The following is an 18,351-nucleotide window of genomic DNA, read 5'->3' as shown; positions in this document are numbered from 1 at the left end:
CTGAACCACAAAAGCTAACACAGACCTCAGTGTGCACAGATGCAGGAAAAAGAGGAAAAAGGACAGGAAGTTTGTGAGAAGGGAGGGCATGGAGATAATTTGGGAAGAAGGCTTGTGAGCATTTSAGAGGCCAATTAGAGAACCTTGAAAGGTTGACTATGTCCTTTTAAGTTTTATAACAGTGTAAATGATTCATTCATCATTCTTCACTGGTCACAAAATGAACAGTTAGACTGTTAAATGACCTCAGCTTTGCCTTGGGTTCTTAACTCCAAGCTAGGCACTGCCAAAGCCCGAACCATAAAATGAGTCATTAATGCTTAAAGAGGAGAAACATTCCCTGACCAMCTTCCCCTGGGGTACAGCTCCCAAATGCTTCATTATTCCCTCAAAATATAGCCAGGAGAAGGAGGAGACCAGCCCAAGCACAAAGGGTGCAGAGATAAGGGAAAAGAGAAACATCTGAATGCTCTGGACATCCAGCACTTCTATCATTCATGGACATCTCCTGGAGAATTTAACCCAGCAGGCATTTCCCTCAAAGGCACTGTAACAGGGAATTSAGTCCCTTCTATTCTGACAGCAAAAATGAGCATCAATTCCAGCTTCTGTCTGGGGCAAGTCTTCTGATGACTGTCCCCACACTGTGTAGTTTGCCAGTTCCTTCTGAGCCTTGAAATAATAGCCAAAAATCAATCATTCAATTATGTATGAATAATACTACATTTTTGAGAGCATTGTTGTCTTGTTACTGACTAACAAAAAGGCTAAACACAACCAGGTACAACTGTGAGCAGGGACACTGCAGCCAAAGCTGGACAGTCCCAAATTTGTGCCAAGCCACGACCCTTTCCCACAGACCAACTGCCCTTGTTGGGTTTTCTCCACTCCCTGAGATCCTCTCCCAGTTTTCTGTCAGGTTTCCTTGACTGCCATCATGCAAGGGTGATACTTTTTACTCACCAGAAAATACCAACTCTGTCCATTTAGCTTCATAAATGCACACGCAGATGCTCGAAGGGATTAGGCTGCCAGCCTGGCTATGGGACTGGAGGTGATTTTCAAGCCCAAACACATCTCAGTGCAAAAAAACCCCATCTTTTTGTCTTTTATCCATACAGACCCACTTATCTGAACTCTAACTGGAGTTTCATTTCTCTCACCAACCAGCTGTGAACTAATTACGAGGACTTTAACTAGTCCTGCTCCCTCTCCAAGCATATGGATCCAATTAAGTCAAACTGCAGCTGATTTTAATCAATCTTCCTTGAAGCAGCCAACCTTGAAGAATCTCTTCTTCAGCTGGAAGAGTAGAGGAGAGCAGGAAAAGCAGGAGAGTAGGATTTGCATAAGGAACACTTCACATCCGCTGGGTTGCCTGTAAACACAGGGCTCCTAGCAGCAAGAAATGCTAATTGAACACTCCTCACAACTCTTTCCTCCCACTTTATCCCAAAAGCACTGATTTGATCAGTCTCTTTTGTTCCTGGCATCGAGCTGCACTTTTCCACCAGCACCTCTGGAAGACTGTCCAGATCATTTCAGATAACTTAAACAAACCAAACCTTTCTCTGAAATCTCAGCCTGCCCACCATGGGCCAAGCAGTGGCAGCCCAGGTTTCCTGGAAATGGTTTTTTTTTTGCTTCATCGAAAGAAAGAAGGGTAGGAGAGATGAGATACAATTGTCTGTTCAAACCCACTCTTTTCATATGATTTGAATCCCTCTCCTGAGCCAGAGTTTCAAATGTTTTCCTTAAGATAACGTCCTGGGCACAGGGGAGGCAGTCTCAACYGGGTGTCATTTCTCTACAGCTCTACATCTCTTGTGTTTTTGTAATCTGAGGTTTTCATTAGCAGTAAAGACCTGGCCAGTGAGTGATATCCATGCTAAAGTCTTTATAGCAGTGAAGGAAAATCAATGCAGCCTGCAGCGAGGTGTCAGGAGGCAAGGGGTTTTGGAAGATGGGGTGTGTGGAGGTGGAAAGCGCCTTCAGGCATAATTCAAGCTGTCCCCACACAAGCACGGAATACAAAAGATGTCAGATTTTGTATCCACTGCTGGGGAGAGCTATCAGCACCTCAGTTCATTTGCTAATAGGGAGCCCAAGGAGTGTGAGTCTCACACCAAAAGCATCTTTCCAGGTGCTCCTTTGCCCTCTGCCCATCCATCGGGGTCCCCTCCATAACAGAGTGGGTTTTTCTGCAGAAATCAGCCAAATTCATGTGCCAGCACCCAGACACAAAAGGATGTGAGAGGAGGAATTTCTTCACAGAAATGGAGATTGACCATTGGAATGGGCTGCCCAGGGAAAGGGTAGATTTGCCCTCCCTGGAGGTGTTGAAGGAAAAWCTGGATGTGGCACTCAGTGCCRTGGGCTGGCTGRCAATGTGGTGYTGGGTCATGGGTTGGATTYAAAGATCTGAGGTCTTTTCCAGCCTAATTGATCCTGTGATTTGGAGACAAACAGTTTTGAGACTTTACTCCTTTCCACACGTCAAACCAATGTTTTTAATTACGATTTATTAGTATCTCCCCAGATCTCATGCATCACACAGAGCTTTGTGAACTGAACAGATTCAGTTCAGTGCAAAGCAGTGAGAGCCTTAATTCCACAGCCTGTCTCTTCCAAATTCACAACTTTAGTACATCCYTTCTATGTATCTTTTAATTCCAGAGAGTCAGAGGTTTTATTTTTAGAGAAGGAACTGCAGATAAAGATTTGTCAGAAATCACCCTCATTCGACCTTGTTAAAGTCATCCCCTCCTCTTACACTTTTGTTTTTTTGCAAGCCATGCTTCTCCCATGTGTGTAATTTCAGTCATCTTCCTGTTCAGTAAAACTTCCTTGTGACTTCTGTATGTAGTTTGTCTATTTTTTTTCCCCTTCAAGGTACAGACTTCATTTTAACCCATCATTTCCCAACTATTTCTTTCAGAGGTGGGAATAAATTACATGTCAAACCAGCACCACTTCAGTGACCTTATCTGAGTGCATAATGACATTTTCAGCATATTTGCTCAGCACTGATAGAAGAGGTGAATTTCTAAGCTTATCCTTAACTTTGTGGGTTCTCACTGTAACAAACCTTCTTTCAATGTGTTTATAAAAAGAGTCATTTTAAGCCTGGCCTGTCAAGATATTTGATTCASAAGGTGAATAAAAATTGGGAAGGCTGATGTTTTCCCCTCAGAGGAGTTCTTGGCTGTTCAGGTGGGCACACACTGATCAATACTGACACTTTTGCATTCAGCTGACATATTCCTCTACTTGTGCTCTCCTCTCCACTCATTCTCTTTTGAAAAAAAAAAACAAAAAACCCAAAAAAACCTGCTTTAGGCATCAAGTCCTCTAAGACACAAGTAAAGTGAGACTTCAGGGACTGGGGGCACTACCTCCTGTTAAAAAATGAGTTCAAGCCATGTCCTCAGCCTTGGCAAGGGAGATGGAAGAGCATCATTACCTGAATTCAGCTCACTGACTCAAAGATTTCTCTTTCCTAGACTTGCTGCTCAAGACTTGGCACCTCAAGAGCAATGTGAACAAACAAAGCAGATCTYTGTGATGTCTCAAGACATCACAATGAAAATAGAAATTTTCCTCTGGTCAGGCTTTCCTGGAAGGCCAGCAGCCACTGTAAGACAATGTAGGCAAATTAAGCATGACCTGAGCTGTAACCTGCTCTGAAACCAAAGCTGCTCCTGTGTTTGTTGGAGGTCTCAGCATCCAAACAGCAGCCCARAGCTTTCATCTCCTTCTGATGACTGAAACCCAATTAAAGGAGAGCRGGGTGACAGGTTTCATACTAAACATGGCTCAGCAGAGATGCTCAGCAGCTCTTAGCTCCCTGCTTTATCAAAGCTGTCACTTCCCCTGTCTCCAGGAATGGGTTATAAAAAWWAAAAAAAAAARKTTKAWTYMMMKYYWAWWARKKKYMARRWWAAAWYMAWKGKYYKGSYKRAAWYYKGGKWAWTTYMAAMCYKSMRGKTTTKGRMCMWKRARSCMWTTKSMAAAWAAATGGGRGRAAAAAGATAAAAAGAGAGAAACAATTAAGAAAATAAAATGCTACAATGACAAATTGTTCAGCACATCAGAGAGAAAAGAAGGAAGGGATAACACTGTTCATAGCAGAGTGGGCTTTGATTAAGGAAACAGGCTCAGGTTCTTGTTTGCTCCAGCACCTTGCAAACAGCAAACACTACAAAAGCTTGAAGCAAATCCCCTGCCCTTCCTCTGCACAGGAAAGCTGTTCCCAGGGTGACAACAAGCTGAACAGTCARTCCCTCACCTGCTGCAGGTACCCTGCCCTTCTCAGGGAGGGTGAGATTTCATGGATTTATCCCAAGTGAAAAGCTGAATGCCTTCAGCCACAGAGGACAGCACCAGCAGAAGGTAAAACACACACAGCAAAGCAGCAAAAGGAACAATTCCCATCCTTCTGCCCYTCACCTTCTGCCCTCCATGGCTGTGGGTGCTGCCAGCTCATCCCCTCAGTTCCTGCCTTGGGAAACTCCTGCCTGCTGAGATTGTCTCTGTTCCATCACTGACAGCAGCAGAGAGGAGACTCCAACATCAACAAAGCTCAAAATTCCTGACTCACTCCGTGTGTTAAGCCCTGTCCATGCTCCACTTTGGCACCAATGAATTTGGTGGAGTTACTCTGCATGGGCCAATTTTTAAGGCTCCAAGAAGAGAAGCCCAAGAGGGACAGATCCAAAAAGACAACTTTGGATTCTATGTGATCACATCTTGGACCTCCCCATCCCTACCTGCAGAGTGAGCTTCTCCAGCTTCATTTCCAGGGTTCTGTTCTCCTCTGCCAGCTTGCTGCGYTCAGCCTCCAGCTCCTCAATTTTCAGCCTGGGGAAGAAGGGAAAATTAATAAACTTTGGATGTCTTTGCACAGTCCCACCATGAATAATCAAGTGAAGTATGAAATCAGAAACAGTATCAGWTTATTCCTGCAYTCAGTGCCATAAAATTACACCACCRAGGMAGCTAAAACACATGGCTAAAAGTRAMATGTTTAGATGATGAGAATATAATTTGTAAAAGTATATTTAAAATATATAAAAATATACAAGTATATTTAAATATACAACTTGGATACCTCCTGAACCACAGCCTGAGTCTAGACCATCGTGTTTAATAACCACCAAMAGCTAAAACCTCTATGAGGCACCAAATCTCTTTTTGATCTGATTTATACTTTTGGCCTTCACAACACTCCTTGGCAGCAAGTTCCACAATTTAATTATGTGCTGTATGAAAAATTAGTTCAGTTTGTTTTATACTTCACATGTGATTATTTCACTGAGCGCCCGTTAGTTCTGCTGTGAAAAGTCGTGAATAATTTCACCACACTCCTGTCTCCACACAATAAAGGCCTCCTCTGTTATTTCCTGAAAAACCTCAGTTAAGTCTTCCTTCACAACAAGGATTYTCCATATTTTTATTGTTCTTCTTTATTCCTTCAAGTTTAATTCAGACTTTTTGCCATGAAATAAGCTGTAACTACAAACAGCATTCACAGATATTCAGTAGTACAATGAGCATTTCTGCTTTATTCTAAACTTCCTTTCCAATAACTTCTAGTATTCTATTTGTATTTCTTACTAGGGAGATATTTTTAGAAGGCTGTTCACAATAATGTGAGATCTCTTTCCTGAGTGACAACAGCTCATCCAGAGCTCTCTGTTGTGGCAGTAAAAGTAAAGGTGTTTTTTTTCTTGTGTGCATGGATTTGGCAATTAGTGACATGCAACTTCAACTCCCATCTCAAGCAGCATCATAAGCTTTCTTCTGAAATTCTGCATGCTCTGATAGGCTGAATAATTTGATATTATCTCAAATTCTCACTACCTCATTACTCACAAACCCCTTTTTTGTGCTGGATAAGGTCCCAATCAAAACCATTCTAGGACCAAGTGGAAAAACCCTCGGCATTGTGAAAACATTTATGCTTTGGTTTTCCATATTTTAACTTTGTATTACATAAGCAAATTAATGGGAGAAAAATGCATGAAGTTTTGCAAAGTAAAAATATGTTATGTTATCTCTGGCTGAGGAAATCCTGGAGACAAGGCACCAGAAGCCAGGAGAGCCCCCTGGCAAGGTATCCAGCCAGACCCCTGGGGTTTGTATATTCTTATCAACCCAACAAAGAATCTCCWTTTTTATTCCACCAAAGTTGCTTTGTGACCTCTGGCTYAAAGCTTTTTGAAAGGTCAAATAYMTTARATCAACCTTAGACAAATGAYTGGTGAATCCTTCAGAGAACTCTATCACACTTGTTAGGCAGGAGATTATATATAAGATTGGATATTAAAATTTTGCTTGCATTAAAGTACAGAGTACAAAACTTTGATGCTCTTTCAAAACCCTCCCCTTCCACATGTTAACTTCTTGGGATTATTTGTACAACTAATACAGAATCAATTGATCTTTGGACTCAGTTTTCTCAGGATCCTTTTCTCAGAATATTCTTTAAGAAAATTAATTATCTTGCTCAATAATACTCACTTTTAAATGGTCTAAATCAAGAAAATCCTTGCCCCATCATGATAAGGAATGCACTTGTCTGCCAATATCCGAAAATTATGCAACAGCAATTTCAGATACAAGGAAAAAGTCATCTCTCCTGTTCATTTGGCCACAGTTCCAAACTTTTCCATAGAAGCAGGTTGCTCTGCATCATGTTCAGCACAGAAATGTCTCCTTTATAAATATGCAGCTCGGATTGCTTAAATTATTTGTAAGCCTGACCCCTGCTGGCAATTTTCAAATATTATAAAGTATCATCTTTTACCACTCTTRGAAGCTCCTAAAACGCTGAGGAGCAGTTTCAGCACTGTCCGGGCCATTAAAAAATCTCATCAATAACTTTCAGAAGAGACACAAAGCTAGTGGGGATGGAGGATGCTGGAGCAGGAGACTGAAAAGGTCAGGAAAAATGGAAATTCAAAGTGGAATTAATGCTTTTAACGGCGCATTTCTAAATGGATCGCAGAGCAGGCCGYGAGAAAAGCAACGCTCTCCTCTGAGGAACAACAGCCAGCAGCTCCTGAAAGGTCAGAGCCAGACACAGGACTCTCATCAGTGCTTTGCCCATCCTTGACACGCTGAATTTTAATTGGGAACAAATTTCTCCCCATCCAGCCTCAAATAATCTGATGCTGCTGTTGTCTGCCTGCAGAAATTGTCTCTGTGGGGAGGTTTGAGCTCAGGTCTCCCAGCTGCCCTTTGGAAATYGTTCAGAAAACACTTCCCAAAGCCCTGAGACAGGGCTGTAATGAGGGGGGATCCAAACCATTCCAATTTTGTCGTGTTTCACCTGCAATTTGGGAATTCAATAATCTGTTGGTGCCCTTTGTGCCTCGCTGCTGAGTGAGCCCGGTTCTCACAGAACCCTGGAATGCTTTGGGCTGGCAGGGAGGTAAAAGTCATTTCATTTCCCACTCTGCCATGGCAGGGACATTTCCACTATCCCAGGCTGCTCCAAGCCCTGTTCAGCCTGGCCTTGGACACTTCCAGGGATGGGGCAGCCACAGCTTCTCTGGGCAGGGAGGAGTTTGTTCCCAAAATCCCATCAAACCCTGCCCTGTGTCAGTTTGAACCATTCCCCCTTGTGCTACCACTGCCTGCCATGGTCAAAAACCCCTCTCCAATTCTCTTGTAGCCCCTTCAGGTACTGAAAGGCCACCATAAGGTCACCCTGGAACAGCACAAACTCTTTGCTAATGGCTCTGAATGCTTTCCCACTGGAGATCTGGGACACTTAACAGAGTTAAGTTAGGACAGGGATAAATGGTGAAAGCACCAGTAAATCTAAAATCCTCCTGGTACAAAGAGGTTACAGTGATGTTCTTGGTCCTCAGTGCAGAGGAAGCACCTTTCTCCTCTTCTCCAGACTGAACAGCTCGGCTGGGATTGTTCCCACCCAGATCACCCACACCCTGACCAGCCACAGGCACAGGAGCACCCTGGATTTGAGGGTCACAGCCTCCTCCTCCTCCTCTTCCTCCCTGGACTCACCCCTCAGGATCTGCTCCTCCTCCTTTCCTGACACAATCAGGGTTTCCTGCCATGGTCTGAGCAAGGTCAGCCCCTGGTTCTCCTCCAGACACAAAACCCCTACACCAAGGAACCAGAACATCACTGGAACCTCTCTGTACCAGCAGCATTTCAGGACTGGCTGGTGCTTTCACCATTTATCCCTGTCCTAACTTATTTTTAACACTGTTAAGTGTCCTGATCTCCAGTGGGAAAGCGTTCAGAGCCATTAGCAAACAGTTTGTGCTATTCCAGCTCTGCTTCCCAGCCCCTGGGGAACGCTTCCCAATGGCACAGAGAGAGAGAAGCAAGGGAAATCCCATCTATATATAAACACAGCAAAGCATTTGCAGCTGGTGGTTAAGATATGGAAGTCAAATGTTGAAAAATATTTACTGGCTTGGCATTTGGATTTTTTTTTTTCCCATTTACACAAGTTCATGTAGAGGGATGATTTGTGCACCAGCATCCACAAAGGCAGCCTTGGTGCACACACCTCATGGAGAAACCTGCACAGGAGAGGTGATGCTATTTTATCACCAATTTGCAATTTTATAATGGATTACCTTCAGGTAGGGAGAATAACCCAAGACAAATTCATGTGAGAACCACAAAAAGCAGAGCAGAGAAATGCCTGGGTACAGCACAAGCATCTACCAGCTCAAATTTTGGCCCAGAATGGTCTGGATTAAAAGAAAACTTAAAGATTATTCAGTTCCAGCCCCACTACCATGGGCAGGGACATCTTCCACTAAACCARACTCTTCCAARCCCCATCCAACCTGGCCTTGARTGCTGGTTCTRTTCTAAAAACAGCCTGGTGCTGCAAGGAAGGAAAAAACATCAGTTACACTCTGAAATATCAACACCATTCTCAAGTTTTGTGATACAGGGAAAAAATCATTTGAATTAATTTCTGGAGAATTCATGAACTTCTCTATACAGGGGTTTGAAAACATGAAAATATTTAATCTCTCGCAAAGATCTCTTCACCTGTCTGAAAGATTTTTCCTGCATCAGACAGCCCAACCCAGAGCTGAAGGCTCCACAGGCATAARGTAAATTGATGCCACCTCCACAACCTTTCACAAGATCCAATTTAGTGCAAGAATACAGATTCACTGGCATTTGCTCAGGCTCGTGGATTTTCCCACTTTTTAAAACTGAGCTTTATATTGCCTCCACTGCATGTTTCATTATCTCTTCAAATCAGAAGAGGGAATGAGGAAAAAAAAAAAAAAAGCCACCTACAGCCTCAGGTCTCCTAAAAAGACACTTGGGAGAATCAGRAGACATCTCACCCTGTGTGTTCAGTCTGTCTCAAAACCTCAGATCGTGAGACAAGGCTGCTCCTACTTTAGAAAGCAGAAAAGGGGACAATCTGTTGGATTTCCAACAGCATCCAGGCACTCACTCCAAAAGCCTCTCTCAACCCAGAGCTTTTCAGCGGAATTAACCGGTGAAAACTCCCCCCCACCATCACCCTTTTATCTTTGTTTTATTGTTTTTTAATGTTCTCAGCTGTGTTGTGGGGTTGCCTGTGGGTATCACTGAGGCCCCATCTGCCAAGGGGACATGGCCATGTGGAAGAGCTGCTGCTGAACAGGAAACTACTGAATGGAGCAGAAAAATGTATGAGCTGGGAAGATGTTATTAAGGGATCCAGATGGCATTGAGATGGTGTTAGGAGCAGAGCAGACACAATTCCAGCAAGTGTGACTAATGGGCATTGGCAAGGACACGAATTTCTTTTGAATTACTGTAACTCTAACCAGCCACTAAATCCACAGAAAACATTTAGGATTTACTGGGGTTGCAGYTTGACAGCAGAAAGAAAAAGTTCAGATTTGTTCCAGCTGAAAAGGTCCCTCAGATGTTGCCACTTAAGTCTTCAGTGAAGTTCTTTTTAAATATATTCCTTTTATTTATAGATTCTGAAATAACAGTTTCTGCAGTTATCACCTTCCCTCTAAAAGGTGCTAATGCCCAAATGCTGTACCCTACAGTGCAAGAACTCAGTGGGCTGACCACTGCTCCTTTCCATAGGATCTGCAGAATATAAACAAATATTATTTCAGAGGGAGCAGCAAAAAGTGTGAGAAATGACAGCATTAGCACTGGCTTTTATTGTCTCTCCAGAAACGATGATGCTGGGAGAGAGTTTCACATTTAAAGTTATAAAARGTCTGACGAAATAGCACTTTGTTCTCAAGAGAAGGAGGAAAAACTGATAAAGTCTTTCAAGTTTCTGGCTGAAAATTTACTTTCCATACTAAAGAAAAATGAGACAAAAGATATATTTTTAAAAGCCCTCATTCACTCACAGGAGGTGAATACAGATTCAAAGGATTAATACGGATTTTTTTTTTTTTTTCCCCTCCTCTATGTCTCTCCTGCTTTTGTTTTCAGAAGTTAGCTCCCAGCCATGGGGTCTGGATGGAAATGCCTGGAGGCTCAGCAGTTCATTCCTGTTCTGCACACCCCTCTTGCTGGCTRCAGGGGTTTCTCCCTGTTTTTTCACATCCCTTTGTGACAGCAGCTAACAGGAGAGGCCGAGCTCAGCCCAGAGGAGCAGGCACACCATCCTGCAGGTTATGGGATTTCAAAGGCTACAATAAACTACAGAAATGGAAATAACTCCTTCGTAAGCTGTGACATTTATTTCCCCACTTTCCAATTTGGAAGTTTGAATCTTTCCTGCTTTTTTTTCCCCAGAATTTGATGTTGGCAGTGGTGTGTCGAAGGAAGGAGCAACCATGGAGTTGCATTGTTCTCTTCTCCTTAACAGCTACATAAAATTAAGTAAACTGGTGCTGCTGAGGCCTCCAGGAGGAGAATGAGCACAGCAGAACAATCCCTTCCCATTCTGATCCCTGCTGTCCTCCAAACCCATCCTGCTCTTTAATCACAGCTACCCAGTTCCTTCTGCACGGAGAGGACACCTCCAGCTGAGCCACCAGGAGTGCTCTGATGTGGATCCCAGAACGTTATTCCTGAACCCCAAAGGACTGGGAAAATGCAGTGATTCATTCTGTGTTCCTTTGAGARGGAGCCTCCACTATGAAGAAAGAACTTGGCCCAGTTTCTTGTCCAATGCACACAAAATACAAAATAAAGTCCAACCCTATCCATTGACTGCTTAAGTCTAGAAATATAAGAAAAKACTCTTTTTGGAGTTGATTCTGCAGTGTTTGTGGAGTGCTTGGGAGTGTGAGGAAATGTCTGAAGCAGTAACAGAAGCCAATATTAAAGAAAAAAAGAGCAGGAACTGTCTTACAGTGCTCCAGCAGCAAGAGAATGCCCTGCACCAAGTCATTTACTGTTCGAGCTAAGCAGTGAAAAGGGTGATCAAAACCAAACAAATCCATGCTTTGTGGAACAGCTCTGCAGCTAAATAACCAGCATCAAAGCCTGAGACAAGTATTCAAATCAGCCACAACAACAAAAAGTGGATCAGTAAGAGATGACAGAAAAAACCAGCCTGGAATTAGAACCCGGGACTGTAACTGCACTGCATCCACACCCCTGGGATCAAGGGAGAGAAAAAAAAAGACAAAATATCAACATGAAACAACTACAGAGGCTCGGCCTCTTTGCTAAATCAGCCTTCAGAACATGGCCCATGGCTGGAAAACAGCTCTGCACCATCAAACACCACGCTGGGAACTGGCCTGGGTTTGGGACACACTTTGTGTGGAAGTTGTGACACCATTTCATGGAAGGAGGTGAGACATGAGACTAGTAATCAAAGAAATTCCTTAAAACCGTTATCTAGGAGCTTCAGGGCTACTATTGAATCAAACACCACCATCCTATAACAAGGAGGGATTTKCCAGCTCCACTCACCCCTGCCCAGRAAATGGAYTTGAGTTCAGGGCAGTGCCAATGTCCCCATCCCCACTGCCACAACATGGAGTGGTCTGGACTCTGTGGAAATCCAGTTGTTTCCCCAAAGCTGCTCATTTAAGGGATGGCAAATGCTGTTCAGGGAAGCTAAACACCAAATAATGAGTCTTGGAGGGGAAATAGAGAGCCTGATCATCTTTTAGATGAAAGGGGGCTGCAGCAATCCCAACCAGGGAGGGAAAACTGGGGAGGCACTGTCAAAAAACTGCAAACCTGCAGGGCCAGAAGACAGCAGAGAGGCTGCTGGCTTTACTGATCCACAGGCACATTATAAATCAGGAGTGACAGGTTTAATGCTGCCCAGGAGGTGCTGAACCCTCCTGCAGCACTGTAAACCTCAGGTTTCAGAGGGTCCAGTGTGCCTTAGCAAAGGAAAAGCCTGAATGAGTTTAACAAACCCCTACAATAGGCAAAAAAATCTGGTGGAGACAGGTTTATCTCCCTGAAAAAGGGGAGTCATAGCATTCTATCTTTTAGCAGAACTCAAACATATGATAGAATAAAAAAAAAGAAAAAAAAGAGATGCATGTCCTGGGCCTCCAGAACTATTACAGCACCTAGAGGGAACTACAGGAACGAGTCCCTGAGATGAGGCGTACAGCCCTAAAATGTACTGGAATAGCTTAGCTGAACATGTGTTCTTTTCAAACACTCCCTCCTCCTATGGAGCTGGGCTTTCAGAGCTGTAAAACAAGCTCCAGAGGCAAAGCACAAGAGCAAAGCCATAACACACAGGCCAGTAATTTCTGCTTTCTGCACCATTCTGCTTGCTGCAAAACCTTGCTTTCAGTCCTACGAGGCAGCCACACTTTATTGTGATGGAGGTGAAAATATAAAAGAATTAAGAAGTACAACTCCAGCCAAAGTCTTACATTAGCTGAGAATAAAATACTCAGCCTGCCAGGACCTGATTTGCTCAACTTAAATAAAAGGAACTTTATTAAACATTCAGAAACAGATGAACTTTTCAGTGKGAAAAGTTCGGTTTTTATTGTGTCACCTGCTTTGCAATGGAAGCTATAAATGCTTTAATAAATACATGGAAAGATTGTTTGGCTTCACTGTGGCTTTTGTAAATGCTCATGTATTCTCTGCTGAAATGCTGTTTTGTTACCACTCTTTCACTGAATCACAACAGGTACCCCTCTGCCATCTCCAGCAAGGCACAAGGGGAAACATCCCTCTTTTATCTCCAGTGCTACACATGCATCAGCAGCACAAAAGCTGGATTCTGAACCCCTTCACACACATGCCAACAGATCCTGTGTTTACAGGCGAGATTTGGTCAAAATAAGGAACAAACAGCAATGCTGTTTCCATGGGAAAGAAAGCCAACAGGGGGAAAAGTGATGCAGGAGCCAGGCTTATGAATAAACTGACAGTAAAAGACCCAAAACATTCAAAGCAAAGAGCCTGAAACCTCCCAAATGATAACAAAGCTTATGAATTACCTAAATGCAGGACAGATTATGGGCTGAGTGTTTCTGCAATGCTTCATGGGGTTCTCATGTCTATAAAAACTGGTGAGAAAGTAAAACGTGTGCTCAGGAAAAGAACATTCTCCTCCAGGAATAGAAGGAAAACGTGTTCTGATGGATGGCACCACCCCATTGCCTGAACAGCAGGCAGCCCATGAGCACAGGCAGGTTCACACAACCTCCTTTGTGAACTGTGGCATGGGGAGCTCCTGCTGCTCCAGAAGGAGGGGACAATGACCAGAACAGGCACTAAAACCACCCTGGGCACTTCCCCTCTTGTGGCTCCACAGGGAAGAGCAGAATGTGCCCAGCTTTGCCCTTGCTCTGCCTACCTGAGCGTGTCCACCTCCTCCTTGGTGATCACCGTGCTCTGCTCCGCCGTGCCCTGCTGAGACTTCAGGAGCTTCATCTCCACCTCCAGCTGCAGGAGACAAAAGGCATTAATTCCTCTAAGGAGCACACACAAATTCCTCTAAGGAGCACAAAGCAAAGGGAGGGGGAAATCCTCAGGTTCTGCACAGATCAGGCTTCTCATGACACAGATGTGAAGCTCAACTTCTCTTATGTTTAATGTTAAATCCTCACTTATTTCTGCTTCCCCTCACAATTCCTTTTGCCTTCCCCAGCATTTTCTCCACAGCAGRTGAGGCACACAAAGTTGAATGTTATTAGCAAAGCTTCTGCTTCCTTTACAGATATTTCTCCTATTTTCCCTCATGGATAATAGGATGCAGAAGACTCTCTGTGGCATTGAAGCTCGCTGGTACCTGAATTTAGTATTGCCAGTTCAATCTCATTCAGTTCCTCCCCCAGAAGAAATGAACCACATGATTACTGTCCTGTCCACGACAGCTCTGAGACACARACACTGAACCCAACAGAGTGGGGAATATTTCCAGCACCTTCCAATATACACTTCCAGCTCTGGCTGCTCAGGTAGCTCTGGCTGAACAAACAAAYAATTAAGAATACTTTCTGCCTCTGGCCTTGTTTGGGAAGGAACTCACAAGAAAATATTTCCAAACTCTACAGACAGGAGAACTKCTTACCCAGACTCCACAATTCCCAGGCTCCCTGACTTGTAGCAGTCTGGATCCCTAATTCAGAGATCAAGACAATGCACAAGTTGATAAACTCCATATGTTACTTGTTTCTAAACCCCTCAGAAAATGACTTATTATGAAGTGTAAGCACAGACAAACTACCAGGAGGATACTSAAACTTCTGTTCCAACACCTTCTCCCAGCCTAGACCTCCTCCACACGCTCATCCTTGAGATTCTGGATTTCCTTTTGTCATCTGTCTTTTTACCACCTGTCGACTAATTCCCCTAATAAATCTGTCGACAGTAACTATACTTTTTCTCCCAGGAGGAAAATAATAAGCAAGCCAGCCTTAATTATAGATGCAAAACTTATGACCACAGAGAGTTCAGCGTTTGGCATCGGGGAAATAATCCATTAATACACCGTTCCCTGCAACAGCATAGATTAGACTGSTGGAGCAAAATCACCTTGCAATGGCAAACTTCTGCAAGTTTTTTTTGTAGAAACTCTCCTATTTTACAAGGAAAAGGAGCATCTTGTCATATTGCTCAGACAGAAGTGAAGTTCTGACACGCTACCTCCATGCTTACCAGAAAAGACGGGCAGAGCATGGCAGAAAAAAAGAGGAAAATGGATGGTTGGATTATTCTCCCACCCCTTTCTGACACTAAAAGAACATTGCAGAAGAAAGTGAGCATCAAAAAAAAGTTTCAACCTAATTCCCCCCCGGCACCCCAAAAAGCCCTGCATTCTCCCCCTGCCTGTCAGAAAAAACATCCAGGAATGAAAAATAAGCAAAAGCCCACCTGCATCATCAGGCTGTACAAATGTTAATGCATATTAGCTGCCTGATAAGATTATCACAGCCAGAAATGCTTCCCTCAATTTTCTGATTACTGAGCTTATCTCTCCCAGCTCAGCCCATCACAGATGGCTGGGGATAAAGCAAGCACACCAGATAATTCCAGGAATGTGAATAAAAGGTACTGGGATGAGGAGKAGGCTTCAATTCCAACCTACTTGTAGCAGGAAAACACTCATTACGCCTCCCGTTTCCCGTGTCTGCTGAAGCTTGGGTGTGTTTGCTGCGAGAGGAGTTTGGGGATGTTTTCTGGGGTGGGTAGGGCAGCATTTGGAGATGGAAGGGAAGGGTTGGGGAGTTTTTATCTCTGATTAAGAGGGCTCAGCCTTCATGTGCCACCTGCTCACCTACAGGAGCAGATAAATCACAGCCACCTTCTCAGGGGACGAAGGGGACATGGATGGGAGAGGGATCCCCTCTTTTTTTGGGAATCTTTTGGGATCTCTTGTGATGGCTGCACAAAGAGGGGAAAAAAACCAGAGTGGAACAAGAAAACAAGATGAGAGAGGATGCACACGAGCTGGAGGGAGCTTGTGATAAGCATCTCAGTTGATACACAGCAGTGACAAATTCGTGCCAGGTACGCTCAGAGAGGCACGAGGGGGTTTTGCTGGGTTTCTAAGAATAAGTTATTGAAGGAGAATGAGRAGAGAAGGGCACACGGGCTGTAAGGGCATTTCATCTCATTTTTATGTCCTCCCAATTTGCAAGCGCCAAGACTGCCTGGACTGAAAATCTGATGTGGCTGAGGTGAGAAGGGAGAGGAGGGCACAGGGATATCACTGCAGATGAAACTGGCTCGAGCAGAGAGCTGCTGACACCAATCTGCTTCCCASAACCAGGATAAAAACCACTGGAGAGTTTCAACTTCAGGCCGAGACTTTGTGCCACAGGAAATTATTGCCCTCCAGACCTCACTAGCTGTTTCTGAAATAAGAAAGTAAAACAATTAAGGTATTAAATACTTCATTCAAAATGTGTGATTTCCAGGCTTCATCCTTAGCAATTGTTAGGAAAACATCCCTTACTGCCAATCTCATTGAAGGTATTAAAATTGTCATTTATGCCTTTTCCAGGGCAAAAATAGTTGAGATGAGACACAGTGGTTTACTGTTGGGACCCAATTCTGCTTTTCTGAAGGCAACACAGTGCAAGCAAGACACAAAACAAGAACGAAGAGAACAGCAAAAAATCAGAATCTATTAATAAAGCCTAAGAGATGAGGAGGTTCCTGCGACCATTCCATTGGACACAGCCTCAGGATAGCCCTGGGAATGGGTGATGAGCATARAATAATTCACCAGTTTGTCCCTTCCTGCCCCTTTGTCCTCAGTACCTGTGCCAAAAAKCCTCAAGAAGGGATAAGGAGAGGAAGAGTCAAACCCCTCCTGCTGCTCTCTCTGCCTAATTCCCATCACATCCCTTTTCCTAAATTAATTTCCAGTCCTGGTCTCTCTTGTTCTCCACACACAACTTTGAGCAGGCATTTTATGCTTTTTGAACCAACCCGCTGTTCCTGGCTTAACTCTTCCAATTTTTATCAATAATTTTATGTAACTACCCAGAGTTAAACTTTTATTGCTTTGAATGCATTAAACTAGGAGAAGTCATTACCAAGCAGAGAGGGGAAAAGGGCTGCTCAAATTACAGTTCACTGCTGCATTCCCCCATTCTGTACCAAACGACCCAGGTCAGCCTTGATCTTTTAACTGGCACTGAGAGCAGACAGGGAACATTGTTGTGAAATACAGCATTGCATTTCTTATCCCAAAAACKGCACAAAAGGGACCTAGGGACCTCCAGAATCTGCAGGAACTGTATCACCCAGGATCAGACCCTCAGTGATATTCCCCCTGTAGGAATACATTAGCAACTTGAGAAGAAAACAAGCTGTTATTTTAATATTTTTTAAAGTTATCTATGATAACGATGGATAATGAGTAATATCAGAGCCCACGAATAAATAAAACACATGAACAGGTACTTAATATTTTGAGGATATGTTGTTCTCTTCTCAAAATATACTGGGGCATCTTGTTCTCAAACTAAAACAATCCCATTTATTCTGAACCTTTTCTACCCTCTTTAACTTCTTAAGCATGAATTCCAATCCAGTTTTATTGCTCTCAATAAAAAGTGATCAGGACAYGCCCAGTATACAGATTAATTTTAGAATTTGCCCATTGTCACAAATATGCAAGTACCCAAAAAGATGAAATGCAAATAATTTTTCCTAAATAAGTATTGACATCATTATTTACACCAAAGGAGAAATAGAGGAAGTAAGAGCATGGATGGATTTTCATCTGGTGTTTAATTATATGTAATATCATTCCTCTTTCAGCCTTRCTTTTAAACCTGCCTGGACAAGATTCCAAGAAGGTGGTTCTCCTCCAAGTGTTAATGACATAGCAAACACCCACAGCAGGGTAAGAAATATGTTCCTCGCTGCTTTTCTCTTCTGTGGCGAATATTTAAAGACATATGAGATGACAGGAGAAATAAAATTATAAAACCATCTCCTGACAGCTAGAAGAAAYAGAACTTTTCCTTCAGAGAGTTGATTTTTTTGGTACTTTCTGGCATTTGTCATTTGTGACCCATCTTTGTCCCCTCCAACCGAGTTCCCTCTGCAATGCCATGGATCTGTTGTGGCTCACACTCAACTCCAGCAGATTTCAGCTTTGAGAAAAGCTTTTCCAGAGCATTTCACTGACCACTGCTGTCCACCCTCCATCATCAGTGAGGCTATCACAGATCACATGAATCAACCTTGAAAACCACATTTACAAACTYCTGAAAACTTCAACGCGCTGCCCAAAAAGCAACGATCAAATCTCTGCTCAGGTGCCTCATTTTGGGTAATCAAGGACTCCAAATCTAAAGAATTTCAACTCACTGCTAAAGGAGTCACATCCTCACAACTAACTAGGATTTGCATGTTGAAAGAAAAAAAAGGGGGCTGGTTTACTCGCCCACATCATGTACACACATTTCACAGAACACA

General features: G+C 43.4%; 1 protein-coding gene across 1 annotated transcript in view; it reads right to left on the bottom strand.

Moving 5' to 3' along the window:
- Positions 1–4,769: 4,769 nt before the first annotated feature.
- The window catches only part of LOC130575686 (mitotic spindle assembly checkpoint protein MAD1-like), a gene marked incomplete at its 3' end in the record, with an annotated part of 188,555 nt that continues 174,973 nt past the window's right edge, over positions 4,770–18,351 (bottom strand). The window contains exons 14-15 of the mRNA XM_057369757.1: positions 13,769–13,857; positions 4,770–4,860 (exon numbers count right to left, since the gene is read on the bottom strand). Of these exons, the coding sequence (XP_057225740.1) occupies positions 4,770–4,860; positions 13,769–13,857 (180 nt within the window). The remainder of the gene's footprint in view (positions 4,861–13,768; positions 13,858–18,351) is intronic.

Source organism: Malurus melanocephalus, unplaced genomic scaffold (assembly GCF_030028575.1).
Source record: "Malurus melanocephalus ecotype Western Australia unplaced genomic scaffold, MMel_1.1 scaffold_115, whole genome shotgun sequence".
NCBI classification, from domain to species: Eukaryota; Metazoa; Chordata; class Aves; order Passeriformes; family Maluridae; genus Malurus; species Malurus melanocephalus.
Note: the sequence above shows the minus strand (reverse complement) of the source record. Positions and strands in the feature narration are given on the sequence as shown.